Source organism: Lissotriton helveticus, chromosome 7 (assembly GCF_964261635.1).
Source record: "Lissotriton helveticus chromosome 7, aLisHel1.1, whole genome shotgun sequence".
NCBI lineage: Eukaryota > Metazoa > Chordata > Amphibia > Caudata > Salamandridae > Lissotriton > Lissotriton helveticus.
Window position 1 is genome coordinate 1,034,276,600 of NC_136068.1, and position 22,900 is coordinate 1,034,299,499.

The 22,900-nt window shown below is 47.8% G+C and overlaps 1 protein-coding gene across 3 annotated transcripts in view; it reads left to right on the forward strand.

The window, feature by feature from the left end:
* The window catches only part of NOTUM (notum, palmitoleoyl-protein carboxylesterase), a 155,273-nt gene that overhangs the window by 97,576 nt on the left and 34,797 nt on the right, over positions 1 to 22,900 (forward strand). For all 3 annotated transcript variants that reach the window (XM_078653789.1, XM_078653790.1, XM_078653791.1), the window contains exons 9-10: positions 1,529 to 1,777; positions 3,075 to 3,122. In XM_078653789.1, coding sequence (XP_078509915.1) covers positions 1,529 to 1,777; positions 3,075 to 3,122 — 297 coding nt within the window. The remainder of the gene's footprint in view (positions 1 to 1,528; positions 1,778 to 3,074; positions 3,123 to 22,900) is intronic.

Below are 22,900 nucleotides of genomic sequence, written 5' to 3' on the forward strand. Positions count from 1 at the left end.
ATGCTGCCCAAATAAACATGGAAATATAAAGGAAGTAAAAACATAAGTATTACTCCAAAAAATTGAAAAGACTGTGCCGCCAAGAGCAGCGCCCACAAGGAACCATAACCTGGTACTTACACAACTGATGAAACCACCATTCGAGTGCATGCACAGTACAGGACTGTAACTGCTTACCTTTAAAGACTGCCTTTATGGTAGCCATAACATCACTAAGCAGAGTGAGCGTACTGTAAGCACTGACTGTGCAGGAACCGAACATTCAAATCTACAAAGACAGGATAGTGATGAGAACTAACCCCAATTTCCTGCCCAAAGTTGTATTACATTTCCACGTTAACTGAGCAATACAACTGCCAGGGTTCTTCCAGTAAACAAAGTCTCGGCAGAATGCATCCTACACATGCTGGTCATCAGGAGAGTGGTGATGTATTACATACAGGAAACTAAATCAATCCGGAAAACCAACCAGGTCTTAATCTCATTCGTCCCAGCAAACAGATGTAAGAGTTATAAAGGGAACCATACCAAGATAGATAGTTCAGAAAATACAGAGACACCACACAGCAGCATAAGTAATGCTGAAAGAAAAACCCAGGGCACTCTCCACAAGGAAGAAGTGGACAACTCGAGCTTTCTTGGTCAATATCTCAGTCAACATCTACATGGTCCTTCTTACACCTTTACCAAGCATTGATGTGTTAACATCCAAGCAAGCAAGAAGGGGTGGACTAATGGTACCGAAACACCGGTTTGCAAACACAAACATGTTCTCTACCCAACCTCCCACAGGAAAAGAGAACACCATGCTACACGATATATTCACGGCATGTGAATCCAGAAAGGTTCACAATGCACAATGAAAAGTTACTTTTCTGTAGCAGTAGTTTATCAGCTTGAAGACTTTCTGGGTTTACACATCACCCTCCTAGCTCCGCCAGAAAACTAGCACAGAGATTAACAATGGGAAGGATGAGATACTTTATGAAGACACAAGGGAAGCAACATACAGAAGGATGTCAGATAAAAAAGAATCTGAAGATTGCAAACATGCAATGAAGATTCCTGGAAGTAAGTCTGACATCATCAAGGAGGAGCATGTCGCCCAATGTTCAGCGCCCATTAAAAAAACATAAAAAGAAGAAAAGTAGATACAATTCTGGACCCAACCAGTAGATGTTAAAATGATGCACAACATGTGAATCCAGAGAGTCTTCAACCTGCAAAACTACTACTACAGGTAAGTAACCCTTTCAATACTGTGCTTTCTTATCCATCACTCATTTACAGCCACAAATCATCACACATATACTGACGGCATTATATAATTGCACTTAACCAGCAATGCATATTCATACCCACAGGGCACTCAACATTCAAACTTGGATAATATTGTATTCTTACTGTGTTGGCACTGTTTGTCCTATCTCACAGGGCAATCAACTTAAAGGGAATTGCATGTTCAAAGCTGGGGGATAGCGCAGTGCAGTTTGCGGTCCTCACACCCGTTCTTTGCTTTAATTGATAGATTTTGGAGTGGAATGGTGCCTGAGCGGTGTCGGCGACAGTACCCAGAAGGAGAGGAGTGGCACTGCTTCTTCGGATACAAGCTGTACCCCACACTGCGTAGCCCAGTGTTCGTGGTGCAATGGCTGTTTGATGAGGCACAGCTCACTGTGGACAATGTACACCTGACTGGTCAGCGGGTGCAGGAGGGCCAGTGGGTCTACATCCAAGACTTGGGTCGAGAACTAAGAAACACCCTCAAGGATGTCACGTGAGTGAGCATGTGGAGGCACAGTAATAATAAAGCAGCTTTGGGTAGGGTGGTGTGTGAGAGGAAAGTGTCCAGAGGAGCAGTATTTGGTGAGCTGTGTTGCAGGAACAGAGTTCAGAGATCCATATTCTGGATGCAGTCCTGTGGAAGTGGTAACGAGAAAGCCCCTTGCTGACATTTCATTTGAAGATTTGCAAAGGTTTTCCACTAGATTTAGGAGCAACAGTGCTACAGTGACTTTAAGTGAACCTTATAAATATTATGTGACATGAGACTGGGGACATTTTACTACATGTGCCCGGCAGACAAAATAAGGAATAGTCTACTTATTTGGGATGAGTATGAACTACAAACTGGTGGAATCCACTGAAATCTCTTTTCAGTGCATGTATTGGCGAAACACCATCTGCTTGCACGTAGCCAGTGCAAACCATATGTCACAAGTAGGGACTATTTTTTCTTGACCAAAGGCCCTCTGCTGCATGTAGATTTCTTCTGAGTGCACATATGTAACCCCATCAGTTCTGATTTGATTAAATAATGACTGTTCAGCAACAATGTATGCAAAATCAATGTGCAGTAAGGATTCTATTTCATTAGACCCTGGTTAAGGTGCAATTGGAATTCCACATGGGTCTCCATTGGAACAGCCAGACTACTCTTCTACATGTTGGAGCCAGAATAGTGTTCTACTTCCCCTAGCTAGACTTTTCTGCCTTCACCCTAGTAAGAGCAACCCTACCCCCTCCTTCCCTGAGCTGAATTCCAAGCCCAACCCCTATTCCAGAGCTAATCTGCTCTCATCCTTTCCCTTCCCAGATCCTACACGGTTACCCCCTTCTGCAGCAGAGTCAAACTACTCCCTGCTCTTGCTAGAGCGCAATGTCTTAATCTCAATCCTACCACCCCCAAAAGACATACATTTCTTCATACGACGGAGTTTTTCCCACACTCCTCCTCTGACATACTCTGACTGCTTCCCTTCCATCAAGCAGAGCGATGCTGCCTCCTTGGAAGTGCTTGCATGGGTGAAATAAGTGAAGTAATGTAGCATTCCTGCATGATCTGCACAATGCCAGTGTAGCCTGAAATCACTACAGAACTCTTTTCATGGAATGCATGGCACAGGAACCACAAAGGCCTAAAGTACAGACCCCATGCAGTGCTTCACAGTGCTGCTTCAGTGCTTGCTTATCAGTACTGCAGTATGTTTGAGCTACTACATGGCATAGCGCACGTCCCTTGATGGGTTCAATGAGAGTTGAGAGCCATCTGACCCATGCCTTTTTCCCCGCAGGGCTACCTTTGCTGCAGCCTGCCTCTCGCATGAGCTGATTACACAGAGGTGAGTGTCTCTACTTGTATCCACTCTTCAAAACATCTCATTTTGAAAATGTTTTGCTTCCCCTGCTATATTTAGCAATCTGCTGGTTAAACGTCCAGGACTGGCTGATGGTATAATGCATGGCCTGTTCACTTGACAGCTATATCTCTAAATGTTGAAGTCATTCTTGGGTCTGTTCTCTTCAGTATATCTTTGTTTCCTCCTGTCTCTTGTCACTAACTTTTCGATCTCTTGTTTCTACCCTGATTTTGCAGCTTGGTACCTTTTCTAGGTTTTTTAGCTTGATTGTGTCATAGATCACATACCCTTGCAATCTCTTCTATCTAATGGTTGCAACTGGGATTGTCATTTGTTGAAAATTTGATGAAGACCTTGCCTAAGAAAGTTATGACTAAGTGCCACAGTAATACATGACTTACTAACCTCCTCAACAACACATGTAACGCCAATTGTCTCTGTATGTCAGACAACATGCAAACTTGTAGACGGTCCTGAAATGGCATAGAATAAACATGTTGAAAGGAAACCTGCAAAATAAGTGTTGAACATTTCATTTTGCAGCGTGATTCTTCTGGATTCACATGTTGTGCAATATTCCGCCATCTGGTAATTCTTATGTTGGATCCCCTCCTGTTCCTTCTTTTTTTTTTTTTGCTGGGTGGTGTCCATTTGGTGTAGTAGTCATTCCCCTGTGACGTCAGACACCCGCCCTGGAAGCCCATTTGTTTGGTCGCCATATACAGATTCTTCTTTCCGCCGTTGAGTCTGAAAACAGAGCTAAGACATAGAAGATTTTTATTAGAATAACTATTCTTTTTTACCAAGGATTTTGGAGGAAAATACCAAAAAATGAACATCAATAAATACAGCAATAACGAGGAGACATCATCGTTTCCACTAACAACAAAAAAATAACCATCAGGAAGAAATCGACCACAAGGGGAAAGAATGGCCAGAAGGACATCACACTGCATGGACATCAACGCGTGCGTTGAATTTCAGTTGAATACACTGAAAATAAGGAAAAAGCAGAGGTAGGTACATTACGCCATGGTGAAGGCAAAGACATCCCTGATGGACCTCTACCTCTGAAGCGATTAGAAGCTCGAACACACAGAAGTAGCACAAAGGGAAGACTCTGACATCAAAATGATAATTGAGACAGAGAAGGAGATGTTGGAAAAATTCAACGGGTGACAAGAAGAAGTCCCGGTAACAGAAGGGTGCAGTGGCGTAGTGTCGAGACACTGGCTTAAAAAGGAACGCTGTCCTGAGACCAAAACCAACAGTGATCGAGGGAAAACAAAAAGACTCGCAAAGGTTGAAGTTGAAAAAGACACCTTTGGCGGTTGACCTTTTGAACTGACCTTAACGCAAGCATAGGAGCAATAAAGAGCAATAAAAAGCAGAGAGAGAAAGAAACTTTGGTGCAGAAAAAGACCTTGACATCAACGAAAAGGCCCTTGACATTGAGAGGAAAAACTTAAACTCTTAGCCGAAATACAGCCCTCATCAAGAGAGAGGGAAATCATGGAATCCCTCAAGGGTTTTTACATGCCTTAAAAGCAATAGATGGAGAAGGACCTTGAGGTCCATGCTTTGGACCTGGATACTGTACCAGGCAAGGGCTAAGACCCACGTATAAGAAGACAAATTCATCACAAACACATGCCTCAAGCCAGCACTGGACGCTGCTGACACTACCAGCCGGCAGCTCTTTCAGAAGACACACATGACTGTGGATCTAGGGTTTCAAGAGCAGGAAGTGCAGGCACCTGTACTGAACATGCCCCTAACAGGGGACAACGTCTACTGGCCAGCAGTGGAAGAGTCGCTTCCAAAGATGAAGAGAGACACTGTCACAGCGAAGATCATGGGGTCACTCCAGTTCATGGGAGTTTTCCTGAGTGAGACAGACAAAGAAGGAAATCGTCGGGAAGGGGAGTCCCCACACTAGCTTTGTGACTCGCGTGACACCACAAAATGAACCACCCCAGTAGAAATACCCAGGCACACAGAGGCAGACCTTTTGGCCCAGAGGGAAAGGTGCCCTGTTGAGTGGGGTGGGGCAGTCTGAGTATTCCTGAAGGAAGGGCAAAGCTCACCTCGACAAGTGGGTCCTAGACATAATACAAGCTGGATATTGAGTAGATCTGCTAAATCTTCCAAACATGAGATCAAGGAAAAGGCCTTGCAACAAGGAAGAAAAGGTGCGCTTACTTCAGAAGACGGCAAGCCTTGTAAAGAAATACTCAATAGAAAGGGTACCAAAATCACAAGAGGTTCAAATAATCTTCTCAGTTTACTTCTTGGTACCAAAACGGAACAATACATTCAAACCGATCCTGGAACTATGCACCTTAAACAAATTCATTAAAACTTTAGGAGGCCTTCTATTCCTTGGCAAGGGAGACTATGCTGTGGCCATAGACTACAAGGATTTGTAACTGCGTGTCCCAATGAACAAGAAGCACAAGAAACTCCTAAGGTTAGTCATTAACCGAACATGGCACAAGTTCAGTGTTTCCCTTCAAGATAAAATCAGCACCAAGGGTGTTCACAAAGTGCCTGGCGACAGTCACAGCACATATGAAAAGGTAAAGAATCCATGTCTTCCCTTACCTGGATGGCTGGCTAGTGAAAGCATCATCGTTCACACAGTGCCAAAATAGCATAAGAACTGTCATGCAAACGCTCTACAACCTTGGATTCTCCATAAACCTGGGCAAATCATTACTGACATCACACAGGGAAAATACTTTTCCCGTGAGCTACACTGAACTCAAACAATGCCAAAGCATTCCTAAGATTAACACTTTACCAGAAGGGATGGTCTCTGACAGTGAGAACTGTTGGGAAGGTAATGGGCATGTTGGCATCCTGCATCCCCCTGGTGCCATATGCACAGTTACAGATGAAACCTCTTCAAGAGTGGCTACAAGGACAATGTCACAGAAAACCAGATGTTTGGAGGGTCTAGTGGTTGCCATTGCAAAGGTACTAAAGGAGATAGAGAGGTGTAACATGAAGAACATCACAGTGGGCAGGCCTTTCAAACACCTAACTCCATCAGTGACCATCCTAATGCATGCATCTCACACAGAGTGGAGAGTGCACATGAGGAAATTAAACATCAGAGACCTATGGAGCCCAGAGGGACGAGTGAAGCACATAAACATTCTATAGCGCAAACTGATTTTTTTTTTCTGGCACTAAGGGCTTTCCAAAGACATGTCAAGGGACAAGAAGTCCAAATCCAGATGCACAACACAACCACAATGCTCTACCTTAAAAAAACGGGAGAACATGGTTGCATCCACTATCCTAGGTAGCAGTGGACATTTGAAAACGGGCTATCCAAAAGGAGGATAACGTTGGTAAACATTAAGGTGCCCAGTGTGCACAACACAGAAGTGGACAGGCTAAGCACACAATAAAACTTCTCACATGAGTGAAAACTGAAATGGCAAATACTGAAGAACAGGGAACACCAAAGATAGACCTTTTCGCAACACAAACCAATGCAAAATGCCAAAAAATGCACATCCAGTTACCCACAAGAGGGGTCAGAGAGGAATGCCCTGTCGATAAACTGGTCAGGGAGATTTGCGTGTGCCTTTCTGCAAATTCTAATAATGCCGCTGACACTGAACAGACGCAGACCGGCCCTACTGATACTAATTCGGATTGCCCCAAAATGGGCCAGAGAGTCCTGGTTCTCTGAGCATGTAGAAATGGCACAGGACAGAATAATAAAACTGCCTCTGCACATGGGCTTGTTAATGATGAAAGGAGGGCAAATGTACCACCCAGTACCAGCAGAACTCATCTTAGCAGCAGCGTTTTTTAGAAGTAGAATTTAACAATCTTATATCTACCACACAGGAGCATGGAGATACTTCAGGAAGCAAGAAGAGGAAACACAATGACATGCTACACTGTAAAGTGGAGCGGATTCACAAACTAGTGCAGCAAACAAGGGGTCAAAAACTGGTGGACTCAAGACATCACAGTGCTTAAGTAACTTATCCATCTGCTAGATGAGGGTGTCATAAGCTTTTTTAAAGGTGAACCTCTCAGCCATAGTCCATTACACCAGTTAAATCAAGGGTACAAGTTTCTTCAAAACACAAGATTCCAGGAGGGGGCAAAAAGAATAACCCCGCCACCAATAGTGCCCACACCACTTTAGACCCTGAACCTAGTACTGACTCAGCTCATCGATAGCCCTTTGGAGCCGACGCACAAAGCCGGTTTCAAAACCGAACTCTCACGATGGCCTTCCTAATCTCTATCACCTCCATAAGAAGGGTTATAGCACTACAAGTGCTCACAAAACAAGAACCCTACCTACAGATCCTTAAAGACGGAGTGGTAATGAGGACAAACCTACAATTCCTACCAAAGGTAATTTCCCTTTTCCCTGTGAACCAATCACTGCAGCTACTAGCCTTCTTCCAAAACCCTAAGAAAGGTGGAGAGAACCCTACACAGGCTAGGCGTAATAAGGCAGTAATGTGTTATAGAAAACAAGAGAGATCAAGAAGACAAACCAGTTCTTTGCCTCATTTGCCATGAGCAACAAGGGTGCAACAGTCACTAAAGGAACCTTCGCAAGATGGATAGTGAAACCTATCCAAACATACTACCAGTCAGCTGGCACATGGCTAACACAAAGATCCATTCTCTGAGGGGGAAAAGGGAGCCAATCTGGCAACATATCCATTAAAAACCTCTATATGGCAGCCACATGGTCTTCCGTACATAAGTTCACAAAACATTACTGCGTGGACATTCAAGTGAATAAGGAAACTCAAGTAGGATCAAAGTTGCTAAAGCATCTGTTTTCCTCTCCATACTCCTTCCAATCCAGCCTCCTAGGGGAAAACAATATAGCTATATCCTCAATGCATAGTATTTGAATCCAGAAAGAATTCATGTTGCAAAATGAAATGGTTACTTACCTGTAGGAGTGGTATTGCAGCTTGAAGAGTTTTTTTGGATTCACATGCGACCCTCTAATCTCCCTGGAAATAAGGATTATGGGAAAACCATAAGAAACAAAGAAAATAAGTACAAGGAAGCCACCACAAAACAAGGTCGCCAACAGACCGGAAAAATAGAATCTGAAGATGATGACCAAATAAACTCTCTCCTAGAGCAGGTGAACGGGGAAGGACTACTACACGAAATGGTCGCCCAGGAACCCAAAAAAAAAAGCGGTAGCAGAAGAATTCTGGACCCAACCACTAAACCATGAAATCATGCACAGTATGCGAATCCAGAAAATTCTTTCACTGCAAACTACTCCTACAGGTAACTATTTTGTTCTGAAGCCACGCCTTCAACAAGTTTCAATGCTGTGCTCCGACCCTCAGTCTAGGTCCACTCTATCCCCGCAGCTCTGCTGTGCCATCTCTTGCCTCCAGACCCCGAACTCTTCCTTGGGAGGTACGAGGCTGCTGCCCGCACCTGCGCCTGCTGCCCACTCCAACTGGGACCAGACTGCCTGCAACCACCGTAACCTTTCTCAGCCGTTTCTTTCTTTAATTATTCCCCGTTGGGCCACTGTTATTGTGCCCATCTGGGTCTTGCTCTAATTACACCACTTTTTGATTTTCTCGTACCAGCCTGTTCCTTTCGCCGCTGCTGCCCCTGCGGCCCCTCCCCCCCCGGAATTCCCCCCTGGAATTTCCCCGCTCCCGCCTCCCAGTCTTTTCTCCCTCCCACCTCCCCTACTTAATGGCAGCCGCTGAGCGGTCGCGCGCTGCCGATGCGCCAAAGGCAAGCCCTTCTGCGCCTGTTCCCGGCCAGCGCCAGGAACCCTGGACCTACCACTACCCATCACTACGACACAACCACCCTCCTTGCACTCAACCCTGGAAGAATGCCCACCGGCCTTGCCGAACACGACCCATGGCCAGTTCTCCTGCCGCCAGATCCTCAACGCTACCCCGGCCTCCATCACACAGCCGACGCCAGCACCAGCCAGCGACACCCTAAAATGCATCCACCCAAACCACCCAGGAGGGGGCCTCGCCATCGCCCACAAGAGCATCCTCCGCCTCACCACCTCCAGCGAAACCTTCCCCTCCTCCAAACACCTCCACTTCCAGAGCCAGACCACCCCCAAAGCCACACTCCGAGGAACCCTCGTCTACAGACCCCCGAACACCCTTTGCCACCACCATCACCGACTTCATCGCACTCCACGCCATTGCCTCAGCAAACTACATACTCATTGGAGACCTGAACTTTCACCTCGACAACCCCAGCGACCCCAACTCCACTATCCTTCGTGACAACCTTGCCAGCATCGGACTTAAACAACTCGTCAACACACAGACCCACAGAGCAGGACACACCCTCGACTCCATCTTCGCGGCAGGAAACCGTGTCCAATTCAGCCACACAACGCGACCGCCATGGACCGACCACCACTGCGTACACTTCGCCATCAACAAACCCAAGGCACCCTAACCAGCCCCATGCCCACCATGAAGGAACTGGAGCAAGGTTACCGATGAGCAACTTAACTCCACCCTCACCCGATACAACCACACCTGGGCACCCGACGCAAACGACGCAGCCAGAGAACTCCACACCTGTATATCCAAATGCGCAGACAAGCTTGCCCGCTACGCAACCCAGACAGACAACGCCCCAGGAAAGCCACCTGGTTCACCACCGCTCTCTAAGAAGCCAGGCGCACCTGCAGACGCCTGGAGAAGAACTGGAGAAACACCAAGACAACGGAAAACCACATCTCCTACAAGGACGCCATGACGGACTACCACAACCAGATCAGAGCCACCAAGAGGAACTTCATCCACAACAAAATCCTGGCCAACTCCAAGGAAATTTTCAGTGTCATTTAAGAATTCACCAACCCACGCTGCGAAGCCACAGACATCCCCCCATCCCAAGACCTCTGCAACAAGTTTGGAACCTATTTCCACCTCAAGATCAAAAACCTATACGACAACTTCATAGACCATCCACCAGGCGCCACAGATGGCCCTTGCCCAGCAGAAACACCAGCCAGCCCACCATCTCCAACTGGATTCGGGGGGGTGGGGCCCACTGACCCCTGCCCCTCTCACATCTACCACAGAGCTGCGGCCGCAATCGCACCCGAACTGCAAAGCACCATCAACACCACCTTCAAAACGGGCACCTTCCCAGACGACTGGAAGCACGCAGAAGTCCGACCCCTGCTCAAGAAGCCTACAGCTGACCCCACTGACCTCCAAAACTATCGGACCATCGCGCTCCTCCCCTTTGCAGCCAAAGTTGCAGAGAAAACAGTCAACAGGAAACTGACACAAATTATTGAAGAGAATGCCGTCCTCGACCGTCACAATCCAGATACCGACGCAACCACAGCACCGAGACTGCCCTGCTCACCGCCACAGACGCCATCCGCACCCTCCTGGACCAAGGCCACTCTGCAGCCCTCATTCTACTCGACCTATCAGTGGCCTTCGACACAGTCTCCCACCGCACACTAGTCACCAGACTACATGACGCAGGCATCCAAGGAACAGCCCTGGAGTGTATCCGATCATTCCTCACTGGAAGAAGCCAAAGGATCAGACTCCCACCCTTCCTCTCTGGCCCCACGAAAATCACCTGCAGAGTCCTACAGGTTTCATCCTTGAGCCCCACCCTCTTCAACATCTACATGGCCCCCCTCGCAGCCATCATCTGACAACACAGCCTCAACATCGTATCTTACGATGAGCTGATGACACCCAGCTCTTCCTCTCCCTCACCAAAGACCCTACCACTGCCAAACTCAACTTCCAGAAAGGAATGCAAGATGTCTCAGTCTGGATGACCAACAGCTGCCTGAAGCTCAAAGCCGAGAAGACTATAGTCCTCGTCACCACCCCTTTTGCATGGGACAGCACCTGATGGCCGACCACCCTCGGAAGCCCACCTACCCCCTCAGACCATGGCAAGAACTTCGGCATCGTACTTGACTCATCACTCACCATGAACCGACAGTTCACGCCGTCACCTCAAGCTGCTTCAACACCCTCCGCAAGACCTTCAAGTGGATCCCCCTGAGTCAAGGAAGACTGTCACCTACGCACTCATTACCAGCAGACTGGACTATGGAAACACACTCTACGCCGGCATCAACAAGTCCCTACTCCACAAACTCCAGACAATGCAGAACTCCGCTGCCAGACTTGTCCTCGGCATCCCCCGACACAAACGCATCAGCCAACACCTACAAAGTCCCCAGTGGAGTAAAGAGTCACTTTCAAAATCCTCACTCACGCCTACAAATCCCTACACAACAACAGGCCCAAATACCTCCATGACAGAATCAACTTCCACGTACCCAAAAGAAACCTTCAATCTTCCAATCTGGCACTGGCCGAAACCCCACGCATCCACAGAGCCAGAGCAGACGGAAGATCCTTCTCTCACATTGCTGGTAGCACGTTCTAGGTCTTGGCTGCAGACATCAGACCCGCCCCCTTCTTGAACACCTTCAAGAAGACCCTCAAGGCCTGGCTCTCCGGCTAAACAGTTCTACGGACCCCCCCCCCACCCCCTCCGCGCCTTGAGACCCTCACAGGTGAGTAGCGCGCGTACAATTCCCTGATTGATTGATTGATTGAATGCCACTCCACTCTTGGACACAATCCAATGTTCTATACAGTGCTAAATATATTGCTGCTTGATATTCCAATGGACCAGAATTTTTCAATAATAAAGAGGCAACTCTTTTGAGAGAGAAAGCAATATTTAATATGGCCTGATACTCTAAGACTTGAGAGTGAAGACTGTGCATCTCTTAACATAATTGATGACCTTTTTATCTGAAAGGAAACACAAAAATGTATAGATTGGCTTCAGAATAGATTCACTATATATGGAGGAGATTCTCTGATCAGGATAGTTTTTCACAGATGACCAAATTGTATTCAGTGTCCTGGTTCAGAGGTACTGCCAAGATGAGATATGTTATTCAGAAACTTACCACAGAGAAACCTCTAGTAAAAACTCTAGAATCTGCACAGACAGCAAACACCTTTTTGTCACTAACTGCAGATCTACTTCAAACTGCTAAAGACCTTTTCATTACTGTGTCTCAAGCCCAAAGAAGAAACAAGAGCCAGACCAGGGGCGTGGAAGTCCTATCCCTAACACACTGGATATAGTGTTTGGAGTTGAGGACAAAAAGTTTGCATGTTAATTTTGTTCACAGTCGAATAGCCAACCCTTGCAGTATAAACTATTTGGATATCAGTTTACAGTGCCACTGTATGGTTTTGAGAAAGAGGATTGTCTGCTATTAAGAAAAAAATATGCATCTATATGTCCGATGTTTAAAATGGTATACATGTTTCATTACTGAAAATCCTTTACTGTTAGGGTGAGCATTTTTAGAATATACAGTCAGTTCTAAGCTCAGATTGCATGTATGACTGTGCTTTCATTAGAAAATGGTGTATATTTTTGCAAAATCTACCAGTTTGGGGCTATTTATACTGCTCCAGAATGTTGCTTTATAATGCATGCAGAATGGTGTTCTTATTTGGAAAGAAAACCATGTACCCCAAAGATATTTGCAACTGAGACAAAAATGATGAAGGCTGCAGACAGGTTTGCTACACTGTTGTCAAATTTGTTTTCAAAATAAAATGTGCCCAATAATTATTGAAACTTTAAAAAAAAAAAACTTTACAATAAGGTTGAAGATCGCTTTACTGAACTACAGTGCATTTTTTCAAACAAATAATTTAATCAAACATGTTTGATGCATGCCAGTAATCAAAAAAGAATAGCAGGGAATCAGTGTACTACCAATATGGGATGCACAAAACTGATACTGGCCCAGTTTTGAAAGAAATCCCCACCCCCCACCACCCCCCAGGTCATTGACGTTCTGCAGATTTGCAACTTTCAGGAATTCACAAGAGTTTATAGCAAAAGGTATGGAAATCTGCAACAGCCGTAAGTTTCCAGGTGTACACCTAGCAAACATTTGTGAATTCAACTTTTGCATGAGCAAATGTATATGTGTATATTTGCTGATGGAAAATCTGCTCAACAGTTATAAATTCACTTGCCTATTTATTTATTTCTGCAGTAAGAAATATTTTCCCATGTGGAGAAATTCCCTTGTTATGATATGTGTATTTGCTGAGCATGTATATCACCCGGCTGTGTATCCTGGTGCTTTAGAGAAGGGGAAGGAGCCCTACCTGGGGTGTATTGGAAGAGCTATTGTTTAAGTTTCTTGTGGAAATATAGGACTGAGCTGGTGGTGCTAATGAGAAAGGGGAGTTTGCACTAGGCTTTAGGAGCCAGTCACAAGAAGGAGCAGCTGCCAGCTCGGGCTCTTAAGGTGTGTGGTACGGAAGTGAGCAGAAGGCTAGTAGAGCAAAGGTGTCTGTTGGGAGTGTGAATTTTGATGCGGTTACTCAGGTAAGTGGGACCCAAGTTGTGCAACCCTTTGTGTGTGTGTCAGTGTGTGAGTGGTTTGAAAATGGTGCACTTGTGGCTGGCAAGCCAGTGGAGGTCTTTGAGGTATATGTGGTTGCGGAGTGGGAGGTTGAGAGGGAGTCTGCCTGCTGCGTTCTGCATGATCTGGAGCCTCTTGGTAAGATGGGCGTTGATTCCTATGTACAGCATGTTCCAGTAGTATGGCTTGGGTGATGGATCAACTAGTGTCAAGAGGAATCCATCTGAAGACTCTCTTGAGGGTTTGAAAGCCACAGGAGGTGATTGAGTTAACCTGGCTGGATAGAGGTACATGCTTCAGTCATGATCCCTAGATTCCTGATTTGGCTGGACAGGGTAGGGGTTGGTCCCAGTTCAGATTGCCACCAGGCCAAGGACCAGAGTGTGTGATCTCTTCCGAAGAGTTTCACCTCAGTCTTCTCGGAGTTGAACGTTAGGCACTTTGAGTTAATCTAGAGGGTGATGACCTTCGCTCGGGTGCTGGCGGTTTCATGGGGGGGTGTTGAGGGGGGGAGTATGATCTGTGTGTTCAGTGTAAAAAATGATGTTGAGACTAAGTGTTTTCCGACAATGTTGGCAAGTGGGGTCTTGTTGATGATGAAGAGCAGTGGACTGAGAGAAGATCTCTGGGGGACGCTGCAAATCATGTTGGAGGGTTTGGAGATGTGCCTCTGAGGAAAAAGAAGATCCATGTAAGAGCTGCTCCACATATTCCTGACTCATCGAGATGTTATAAAATTCCACATTGCTACCACCCCCAGAGCTCCCCAGACATGTCCATAGACATTCTAAAGTGGACTTACTCATGGCAAAAACCACTATGAGAAGGTCAGTTTAACTTCGTATCCACCGTGAGGTTCCTAGGACTCAAAACATAATAGGTACATGGAGTAGACAAGTGTGCTGTACAACCTTCCAAACATTTAATAAAACCTATTTGGTGGCTTAGTTTGTAAGGTATGACAGAAGGCAATGGGGAACATGACCAGTTACTATTATTCTTTTGATAAGGAAGACAGAGGAAACCGGCATTCCTTCTGGATGAGGGAAAGCTCTTATTGAATTAGCTGCAATAGAGAAGCTCCAGAAAATTCCCAAATGTATTTGATCAGCTGACACTCAAGGCTGGGTTGAGGGGATTCCAATTTCATTATCTGTTCAGAAGGTCCGGGGCTATGCACCTCCGGGATGAAAGTAATTTAATGTGCACTTGGTTTCTGAGCTGCAAACCACTTCAGCTCAGATTTTCCTCACAGCATGACTGCCTCAGCAGAGTCATCCCCTAACGCTTCAGCATCACCTTGACCCTGCATGGAGTCTCTTGGCTATTGTATTGTATTGTAATTGCAATTGCATTTATATAGCGCTTACTACCCCTGACGAGGCGTCAAAGCGTTTTTTCGGCGAGTAGCATGCTACTCCGGGACCCATAGAGGATTACTGTTGAATTAGTATAGTGAAACATGCAAGTACATTTTAAGTGGTGGATAGGTTAGTCAGTTATTTAGATTTGGAATGATAGCAGAAGGATAGAGGAGGACAAAGGTTTGTATTTATATAGCGCTTGTTGACGCATGCTATTTAGGAAGCCTACAAAGGATTAGTGGTGAATTAATATGGTGAAATATGAAGTAATTTCAGTGGTGGATATTAGTCAGTTACTTGGAGTGAGAAGGATAGCAGAGGGATAAAAGGGGAAGAAAGATTTGCATTCATATAGCGCTTGTTACCCCTGATGGGTGTTGAATCGCTTTTCTGGCGAATAGCACGCCACTCCGGAACCCATAAAGGATTACTGTTGAAAATTAGTATAGTAAAAAAACAAAAAAAAGAAGTAATTTGAGTAGTGGATATGTTATTCAGTTATTTGGGTAGTATATTAGTATAGTTTATTATGGAATTTGAGAAGTGAACATGTTAGTCTGTTAATTTCTATTGAAAAGGATAGTGGAGGGATTAAAGAGTGAAAGATTTTTTTTTTTAGGTCTTAGCAATAGGAAGAGGCTTTTGGATGAGTAAATCGGAGTTTTGGAGGGGAGGACTCAGAGGAAAGTGTTTAGAAAGGTTTGTTTTAGGGGATCGGTATAGTAAAAGAGGTGTCAGATTATACAAGGAGGGGTAGAGTAGGAGGGTCTAGAAATGGTTATTTTGGCAATCATAGTAGTGGTATGGGGTTTGGGATAAATGAGAGTGGATGTAGAGGATATATTGATAGATGTATAGGATGAGAGATAGGGTAGTGATTGGAAATGCTAAATTAGAAGAAAGTGATACATTTGTAGATCCATAATTACATTGAAAGTATATGTGTTGCAAGAGTTACAAAGTGTGGTGGTGTGCAGTGTGTGTGTTGTGCATTAGTGTTATTATGGTAGAAGGGAGGGGGGAGGGTGTTTGTTGAACAACTGATGGAAGGATGATTATACGTTTGTTAGTGATAAAAGGTGGTGTGTTAGGTGTAATTACAGCAGGGAGAGTGTGTCTGAATGGGATGTAGTTATGTATGGTGTTGATTGGTGTTGTTTTAGTGATGAGTGTATTGTTTAGTGGTATAGGATAGAGTTGTGTACTGTTTGTAGGTGATGGTGGATATGTGTGGTAGTTGGGATAGTAGGGTGTGTAGATGTGGTTTGGTTGGGTTTCTAGTGCAGGCTAGTACATTAATCTGGGCATAGTGTTGTGCGAGGTGTACATTTGGTGTGAGTGTGTTGCTCTGTTTGTGGATGTGGATGGTGTTGGCTGGGTATTGCTAAATGAGAAAAAGGGCAGCATTTCTGGCCCTAGTCCCGACCAGTCTCGACTGTCTCAAACAGGCAACTGCCCTTGTCCTCTCTGCCCTTAACAGGCTCAAACAGGAAACTGCCCTTGTCTTCTCTGCCCTTAGCCTCGACGCCCGGGCTGAGATGCCCTAAGCCTGGCTTTTTTATAGCCCTAGTAATCAGGTGACCCCTTCAGCCAATGGGAACCCTAGCCCTAACACTAGCCCTAACACTATCCAATCACAACACTAGGCCTAAAATCTAGGAACCAATAGGAGACCTGGACCTTACAGACACTCTTAGACCTAGTCCAAGCACCCCATCAGTTAAAAAATCCTGCTCTCTACATCCAATAAAGGCCCTAGTCCTACCAGTAGTTCGAAAACAAGTCAATGCAACCAATGGCACAGGTAGCCCTAGTCCCTACTTCCAATAGAAAGCCTAACCCCACTCTAAGTCCCACACCTAGTCCAGCAACCCATCACACCAGTAGCCCTAATCATTACTTCCAATTAAAGGTCTAACCCTAGCCCAACCCTACTCCCAACAGCCAATAACATAGGAAACCCTAGTCCCTACTTCCAATAGAAATCCTAACCCTAGCCCCAACCCTACAATGATTGAATTACAGACCCAGAAACCAATCAGAACCCTCAAACACCCAACCAATGAGGACATTAACCCTAATCCAATAGAAACACCAGATACAACCACCAATCAGTGTAGACATGTACCAACCACTAGCAGACCATATAAGGTCCCAGCGTCCTCAGACAAGGTTTGCTGGCCAGGGAGTTGGAAGCTACTTCTCCTGTTCAGAATCTCCTAGGAGACAGACAGGCTCAATCCACACTTTGGACTTCAGCAGGTAAAGGGCCTCACTAACTTGAAATCTAACTATACTGTTTGAATAAAACTTCACTCCCCTGCTGGCCCAAAAACGAAGTGCACAGGCCCTAGTAAAACACAGTTTAAACAGCTTACAGAAGCACCCTCTGATGTAGAAAAATCCCTGTTGCTTGGGGGGGGGGGGGGGCTGGTTTCACTGGCCACAAAATGGTGGCTCGGAGTGCACTGTTTTAACATACAGGTCTTAGCACAGAGCAAAGGAGAAATTTGGAGAGAAAACAGAATTGTCACCAAGGAATGAGAGGGACAAACTACAGAGGTTGGACTAGAAATCCCACAATTCAACACACTACATGGAGGCAATCATGGGCAGGGGAAACCACACATTTAAAACACAACACAGGTGATAAAATATGCAATTACAGGGAGGCTAAAACTAAAATTTTTAACTGTAACAACCACAGGCATAGACAGTAAACACAGAAATTGAAAATCGTTTTTTAAACAACTTTTTGTCTTGGGAAGAGACAGCACTAGTCTGTCTCCTAACCACTTCCTGGACTCTGCTCACTGCAATCTGAGGCACAGGTAGGCTGCAACTCACAAGATGGAGAATGATTTGGGATGCACCCAGCAAGGCCTTAAGGGGCCTGGGCAGGTGTGAGAGGAGGGCTCAATCAATCGGGAACATTTATAGAGCGCGCTACTCACCCATGAGGACCTCAAGGCGCTGGGGGGGGGGGGGGGGAGGCCGCTACTGCTCGTAAACCCAGGTCTTGAGTTGCTTCCCGAAGGAGAGATGGTCCTGGGTCAGTTGTAGGTGGGTGGGGAGGGTGTTCCACGTCTTGGCCGCCAAGTAGGTGAAAGATCTTCCTCCGGTGGTGGTTCTGCGGATCCGTGGGATGGTGGCGAGGGCGAGGCTGGCGGAGCGGAGCTGGCGGGAAGGTGTGTAGAACGTGAGGCGGTTGTTGAGGTATTCGGGGCCCATGTCGTGGAGAGCCTTGTGTGCGTGGGTGAGGAGTCTGAACGTGATCCTCTTGCTGACGGGGAGCCAGTGCAGTTCTCTCAGGTGGGCAGAGATGTGGCTGTGTCGGAGATGTCCAGGACGAGTCGTGCAGATGCGTTTTGTATGCGCTGGAGTCTTTTCTGTAGTTTGGCAGTGGTCCCAGCATATAGGGCGTTCCTGTAGTCCAGTCGGCTGGTGACGAGGGCCTGGGTGACCGTCTTCCTGGTTCCAGTGGGGATCCACTGGAAGATCTTACGGAGCATGCGGAGGGTGTTGAAGCAGGAAGATGTAACGGCGTTGACTTGCCTGGTCATCGTGAGGGAGGAGTCCAGGATGAATCCCAGGTTGCGTGCGTGGTTCGTGGGTTTAGGGGCGGTGCCCAATGCAGGGGGCCACCAGGAGTCATCCCAGGCAGAGGTGGATGGGCCGAGGATGAGGACTTCCGTCTTGTCTGACTTCAGTTTCAGACGGCTGAGCTATATCCATGCCGCGACATCTTTCATTCCTTCCTGGAAGCTGGCTTTGGCGGTGGCGGGGTCATTGGTGAGGGAGAGGATCAGTTGGGTGTCGTCGGCATAGGAGATGATGTTGAGGTTGTGCTTGCGTGCGAGGGGGCTCATGTAGACATTGAAGAGGGTGGGGCTGAGCGAGGAGCCTTAGGGTACGCCGCAGATGATCTTGGTGGCCGCTGCGCGGAAGGGCGGGAGACGGACTCTTTGGGTTCTGTTGGAGAGGAAGGAGGTGATCCATACCAGGGCCTTACCCTGGATCCCGGCGTGGTGGAGGCGGGTTGTCAGGGTGCGGTGGCAGACCGTGTCGAAAGCAGCCGATAGGTCGAGGAGGATGAGGGCAGCAGTTTCCCCGTTGTCAAGCAGGGTCCTGATGTCGTCGGTGGCTGCGATGAGGGTGGTTTCGGTGCTGTGGTTCGCTCGGAATCCGGACTGTGATGGGTCGAGGGCGCCGTTCGTCTCGAGGAAGGCGGTCAGCTGAATGTTGACGGTTTTCTCGATGACGTTTGCGGGGAAGGGGAGGAGCGAGCTGGGGCGGAAGTTCTTGAGGTCTGTGGGGTCTGTGGTGGGTTTCTTCAGGAGGGCGCTGATCTCCGCATGCTTCCAGCTCTCCGGGAAGGTGGCGGATGCGAAGGAGTTGTCAATGATGTCCCGGAGTTGGGGTGCGATGATGGAGTCAGCTTTGTTGAAGATGTGGTGTGGGCAGGGGTCGGCTGGGGAGCCTGAGTGGATGGCGTTCATCACGAGGGTGGTGTCTTCCGTGCTGACGGGGGTCAAGGTGCAGAGGGTGGTGGTGGGGGGCGCTGGCTTGGTGGTTGGGTACATGGTCTGAGCGCTGTAGCTGTCATGTTTATCGGCGATCTTGCGGTGGAAGAACGTGACGAGTGAGTCGTAGAGGTCTTGCGATGGCGTGATGTCGTAGTTGGCGCTGGGGTTGGAGAGCTCTTAACCGATGCTGAAGAGTTCCTTGCTGTTGTGGGTGTTGTTGTCCAGTCGTTCTCTAAAAGATGACCTTTTGGTGGTGCGGATCAGCTGGTGGTGTTTGCGGATGGCGTTCTTGAGGGCTGTCATGTTTTCCGTTGACTGGTCGTGGTGCCAGGCATTCTCGAGGGCGCGGCAAGATTTCTTGGAGTCTTTGAGGTCGTTGATGAACCATGAGACTTTCTTGCTGGCGGGGTTGTTTGGAGGGTTAATCAGTGGTGCAAGGGCATCGGCGCAGTCGGTGATCCACTGTGTGAGGTTGCGGGCTGCTTCGTTGGTGGGTGGGTTTTGGCTCAGGGAGGTGGTGAGCTGGTCGGTGGTGATCTTGCTCCAGCATCTACAAGGGGGCTTGTTGCGGGCGGTGGTGGGTCGTGGTTTTCCTGAAGTTGAAATGGACGCAGCTGTGATCGGTCCAGTGAAGTTCAGTGGCGTGGCTGAAGGAGATGTGGTAGCTGGAGGAGAAGACGGGGTCGAGCGTGTGGCCGGCGTAGTGGGTGGGGGTGTTGACCAGTTGCTTGAGTCCGAGGTTGGCGAGGTTGTCTAGTAGGAAGGTGGTGTTGTTGTCCTTGTTGTTCTCCAGGTGGAAGTTGAGGTCCCCTAGGAGGATGTAGTCGGAGTAGGTGAGAGCGAGCGGTCTGATGAAGTCTGCGATGGCTTCGCTGAAGTGTGTGCGTGGTCCCGGGGGTCTGTAGATGAGAGTACCTCTGAGGGTGGTCTTGGGGTCGGTGTGTATCTGGAAGTGAAGGTGCTCGACGGCGGTGAGGGTGTCGTCGGTGTTGGTCGTGATGCGGATGGTGTTTCTGTAGACAATCGCGGTGCCACCTCCGGCTTGGTTGACGCGGTCCCTCCGGGTGATCTTGTAGCCGTCCGGGATGGCTATGGCGATGTCGGGGGCTGAGGAGGTGTTCATCCAGGTTTCCGTGAGGAAGGCGACGTCCGGTGCTGTTGTGTCAAGGAGGTCCCAGAGTTCGACGGCGTGTTTGTGGACGGAGCGGGTGTTGAGCAGGATGCACTCGAGGTGGTTGTTGTTGGCGCTTGTTCTGGCGGGCGCGGTGCAGGTCCGAGGGCAGGTGAATTTGCAGGCATGGCAGGTGAAGGCTCCGTGGGTGCGTTTCGGGGTAGCTCGATAGCGAGGAGGGTGGCGGCGTCGTATTTCCGTCGGGTGGACTGGCTTTGGTGGGGGCCAGGGGTCCTGGAACTGGGCGCGATCCAGGTGAGGACGGGCGCAGACGGGCGTGCCTTCGGTGCCCCAGCGGCGCGGCCGCTGTGCGGCCTCCATTTAAGTGGGTAGTGGGAGGGAGGAGCAGTTGAGAGCGGGGTAGCGAGTGGGAGAGCGGGGGGCGGGGACGCAGCGGCGGGAAGGTGGAACGGAGGACAACGGGGGAGGGGGACATGAGGGCACAGGCAGCAAAATGAAGGGGACACCAGGGAGCAGGGGCACAGAAGAAAACGGGGGGAGAGGGGTCACAAGGGCACAGGCAGCAAAACGAAGGGGACACCAGGGAGCAGGGGCACAGAAGAAAACAGGGGGAGAGGGGTCACAAGGGCACAGGCAGCAAAACGAAGGGGACACCAGGGGGCAGGGGCACGGAAGAAAAACGGGGGGAGAGGGGTCACAAGGGCACAGGCAGCAAAACGAAGGGGACACCAGGGGGCAGGGGCACGGAAGAAAAACGGGGGGAGAGGGGTCACAAGGGCACAGGCAGCAGAGCGAGGGAGGCGACAGGCACAGAGGACTTACTCGGCAGCAGCAGTAGCGAGGGCACTGTCAGGAGGACCGTCTGGCAGCTGGGGGAGCGACCTACCTGCTGGCAGGGTCAGAGGTCCTGGGACGTGCTCTGTCCTCTCCCAGAACTAATTCTGAGGCCTTGATCCCCTTGGTGGGCTTTCTTTTCTGACACACCTTCGTGGTTCTGGGACTTTGCCCACTGCCCATTCTGGGCCCCTTGCTACCTTTGACCACAGGACTCTCCATCTAGGTCTTGGGACACCCTGTCTGGTTCTGTCCATAACCGGTTCCTGAACCTTGGGACAAACTTTGTCTCGTCGTGGTTCTGGATCATCCGCCCTAACATTGAATTCTTTACCACGGTACTGTACTTTCCTTGTACTTCCAACAAACTCTGGGCAAAAATGTTTTGGTCTTCTGGTTCCCTCCTTTGAAGTTTGTCCCAAATGTTGCATGAAAAACCCCATCAGACATTCAAGCAGGTTGACACTTCATCAGAATCGGACACTATGATGTCAACAATAGACCTGCCGTGATGGAGGCTGTTCTGGCTTGGCGGACAATAGAAAGGTACAGGCCTGGGTTTGGCTATATCTGCTCGTGACAGGGTAGACCTCTTTGAAAATAATCAAGTACTTGGGACAAGTGAAGGCCATAACAACATCACCTCCCCACTCCCAAAGCATTTTGTCCCTATCCTGTAAGGAAGTTCATACCTCCCTCATGCCCACTGAAATGCTAATTACTGGCTGGAAGAAGGGTGAGAGCAAACTGCAGATTTAGCTTCCAGGAACGTCGAGCAAGACAAAGTTACTTTCTAAAACTCATCTTTCCAAAATATTTATCTCAAATCTGACTTCACCAGTAAATTAGGCTTGTAATAAATGTTTCAAAAAGTCAAAAAATTAAATTTGTAACTGTTTCCTAGGAGGAGATGACATTAATGAAACTTAATACTGTACCTCAAGGCTTTCCTATGGAACGGCCAACCCTGCTACAGTAAAAATAGCTTTCAGGGCATTTTCACTGTAGGGACGTGTTTAGCATTAAACATTTACATGTCTTTTTAAATAAAATGCACTCTGACCTACGGGGAAAAAAGGCCTACATTGGAGTGACTTATAAATATTTAAAAGGACGGTTTAGGCCCGTCATAAAAAAAGGGTTATTTTGACAGGTCAAATTTGCTATTCACACGTGCACAGCCAGGCTGCTGGTGTCAGACCTACATTCATATTTACATTGTCACTGTAGCGGATAGCACAGTGGATGCTGTAATCCACTTGTAACATTTAACATATAGGCTCTAGGTACACCAATGACCTCATGTAGAAAGGAGGAGCACGAGCACTTTACTACTGGTTAGTAGGGGTAAAGAGCACAGAGTTCTACAACTAGAAAAATATAGGATTCAGCAAAAGACACAAAAATCTGGGGTGGCCCTGCCGAAAGGGCAATAT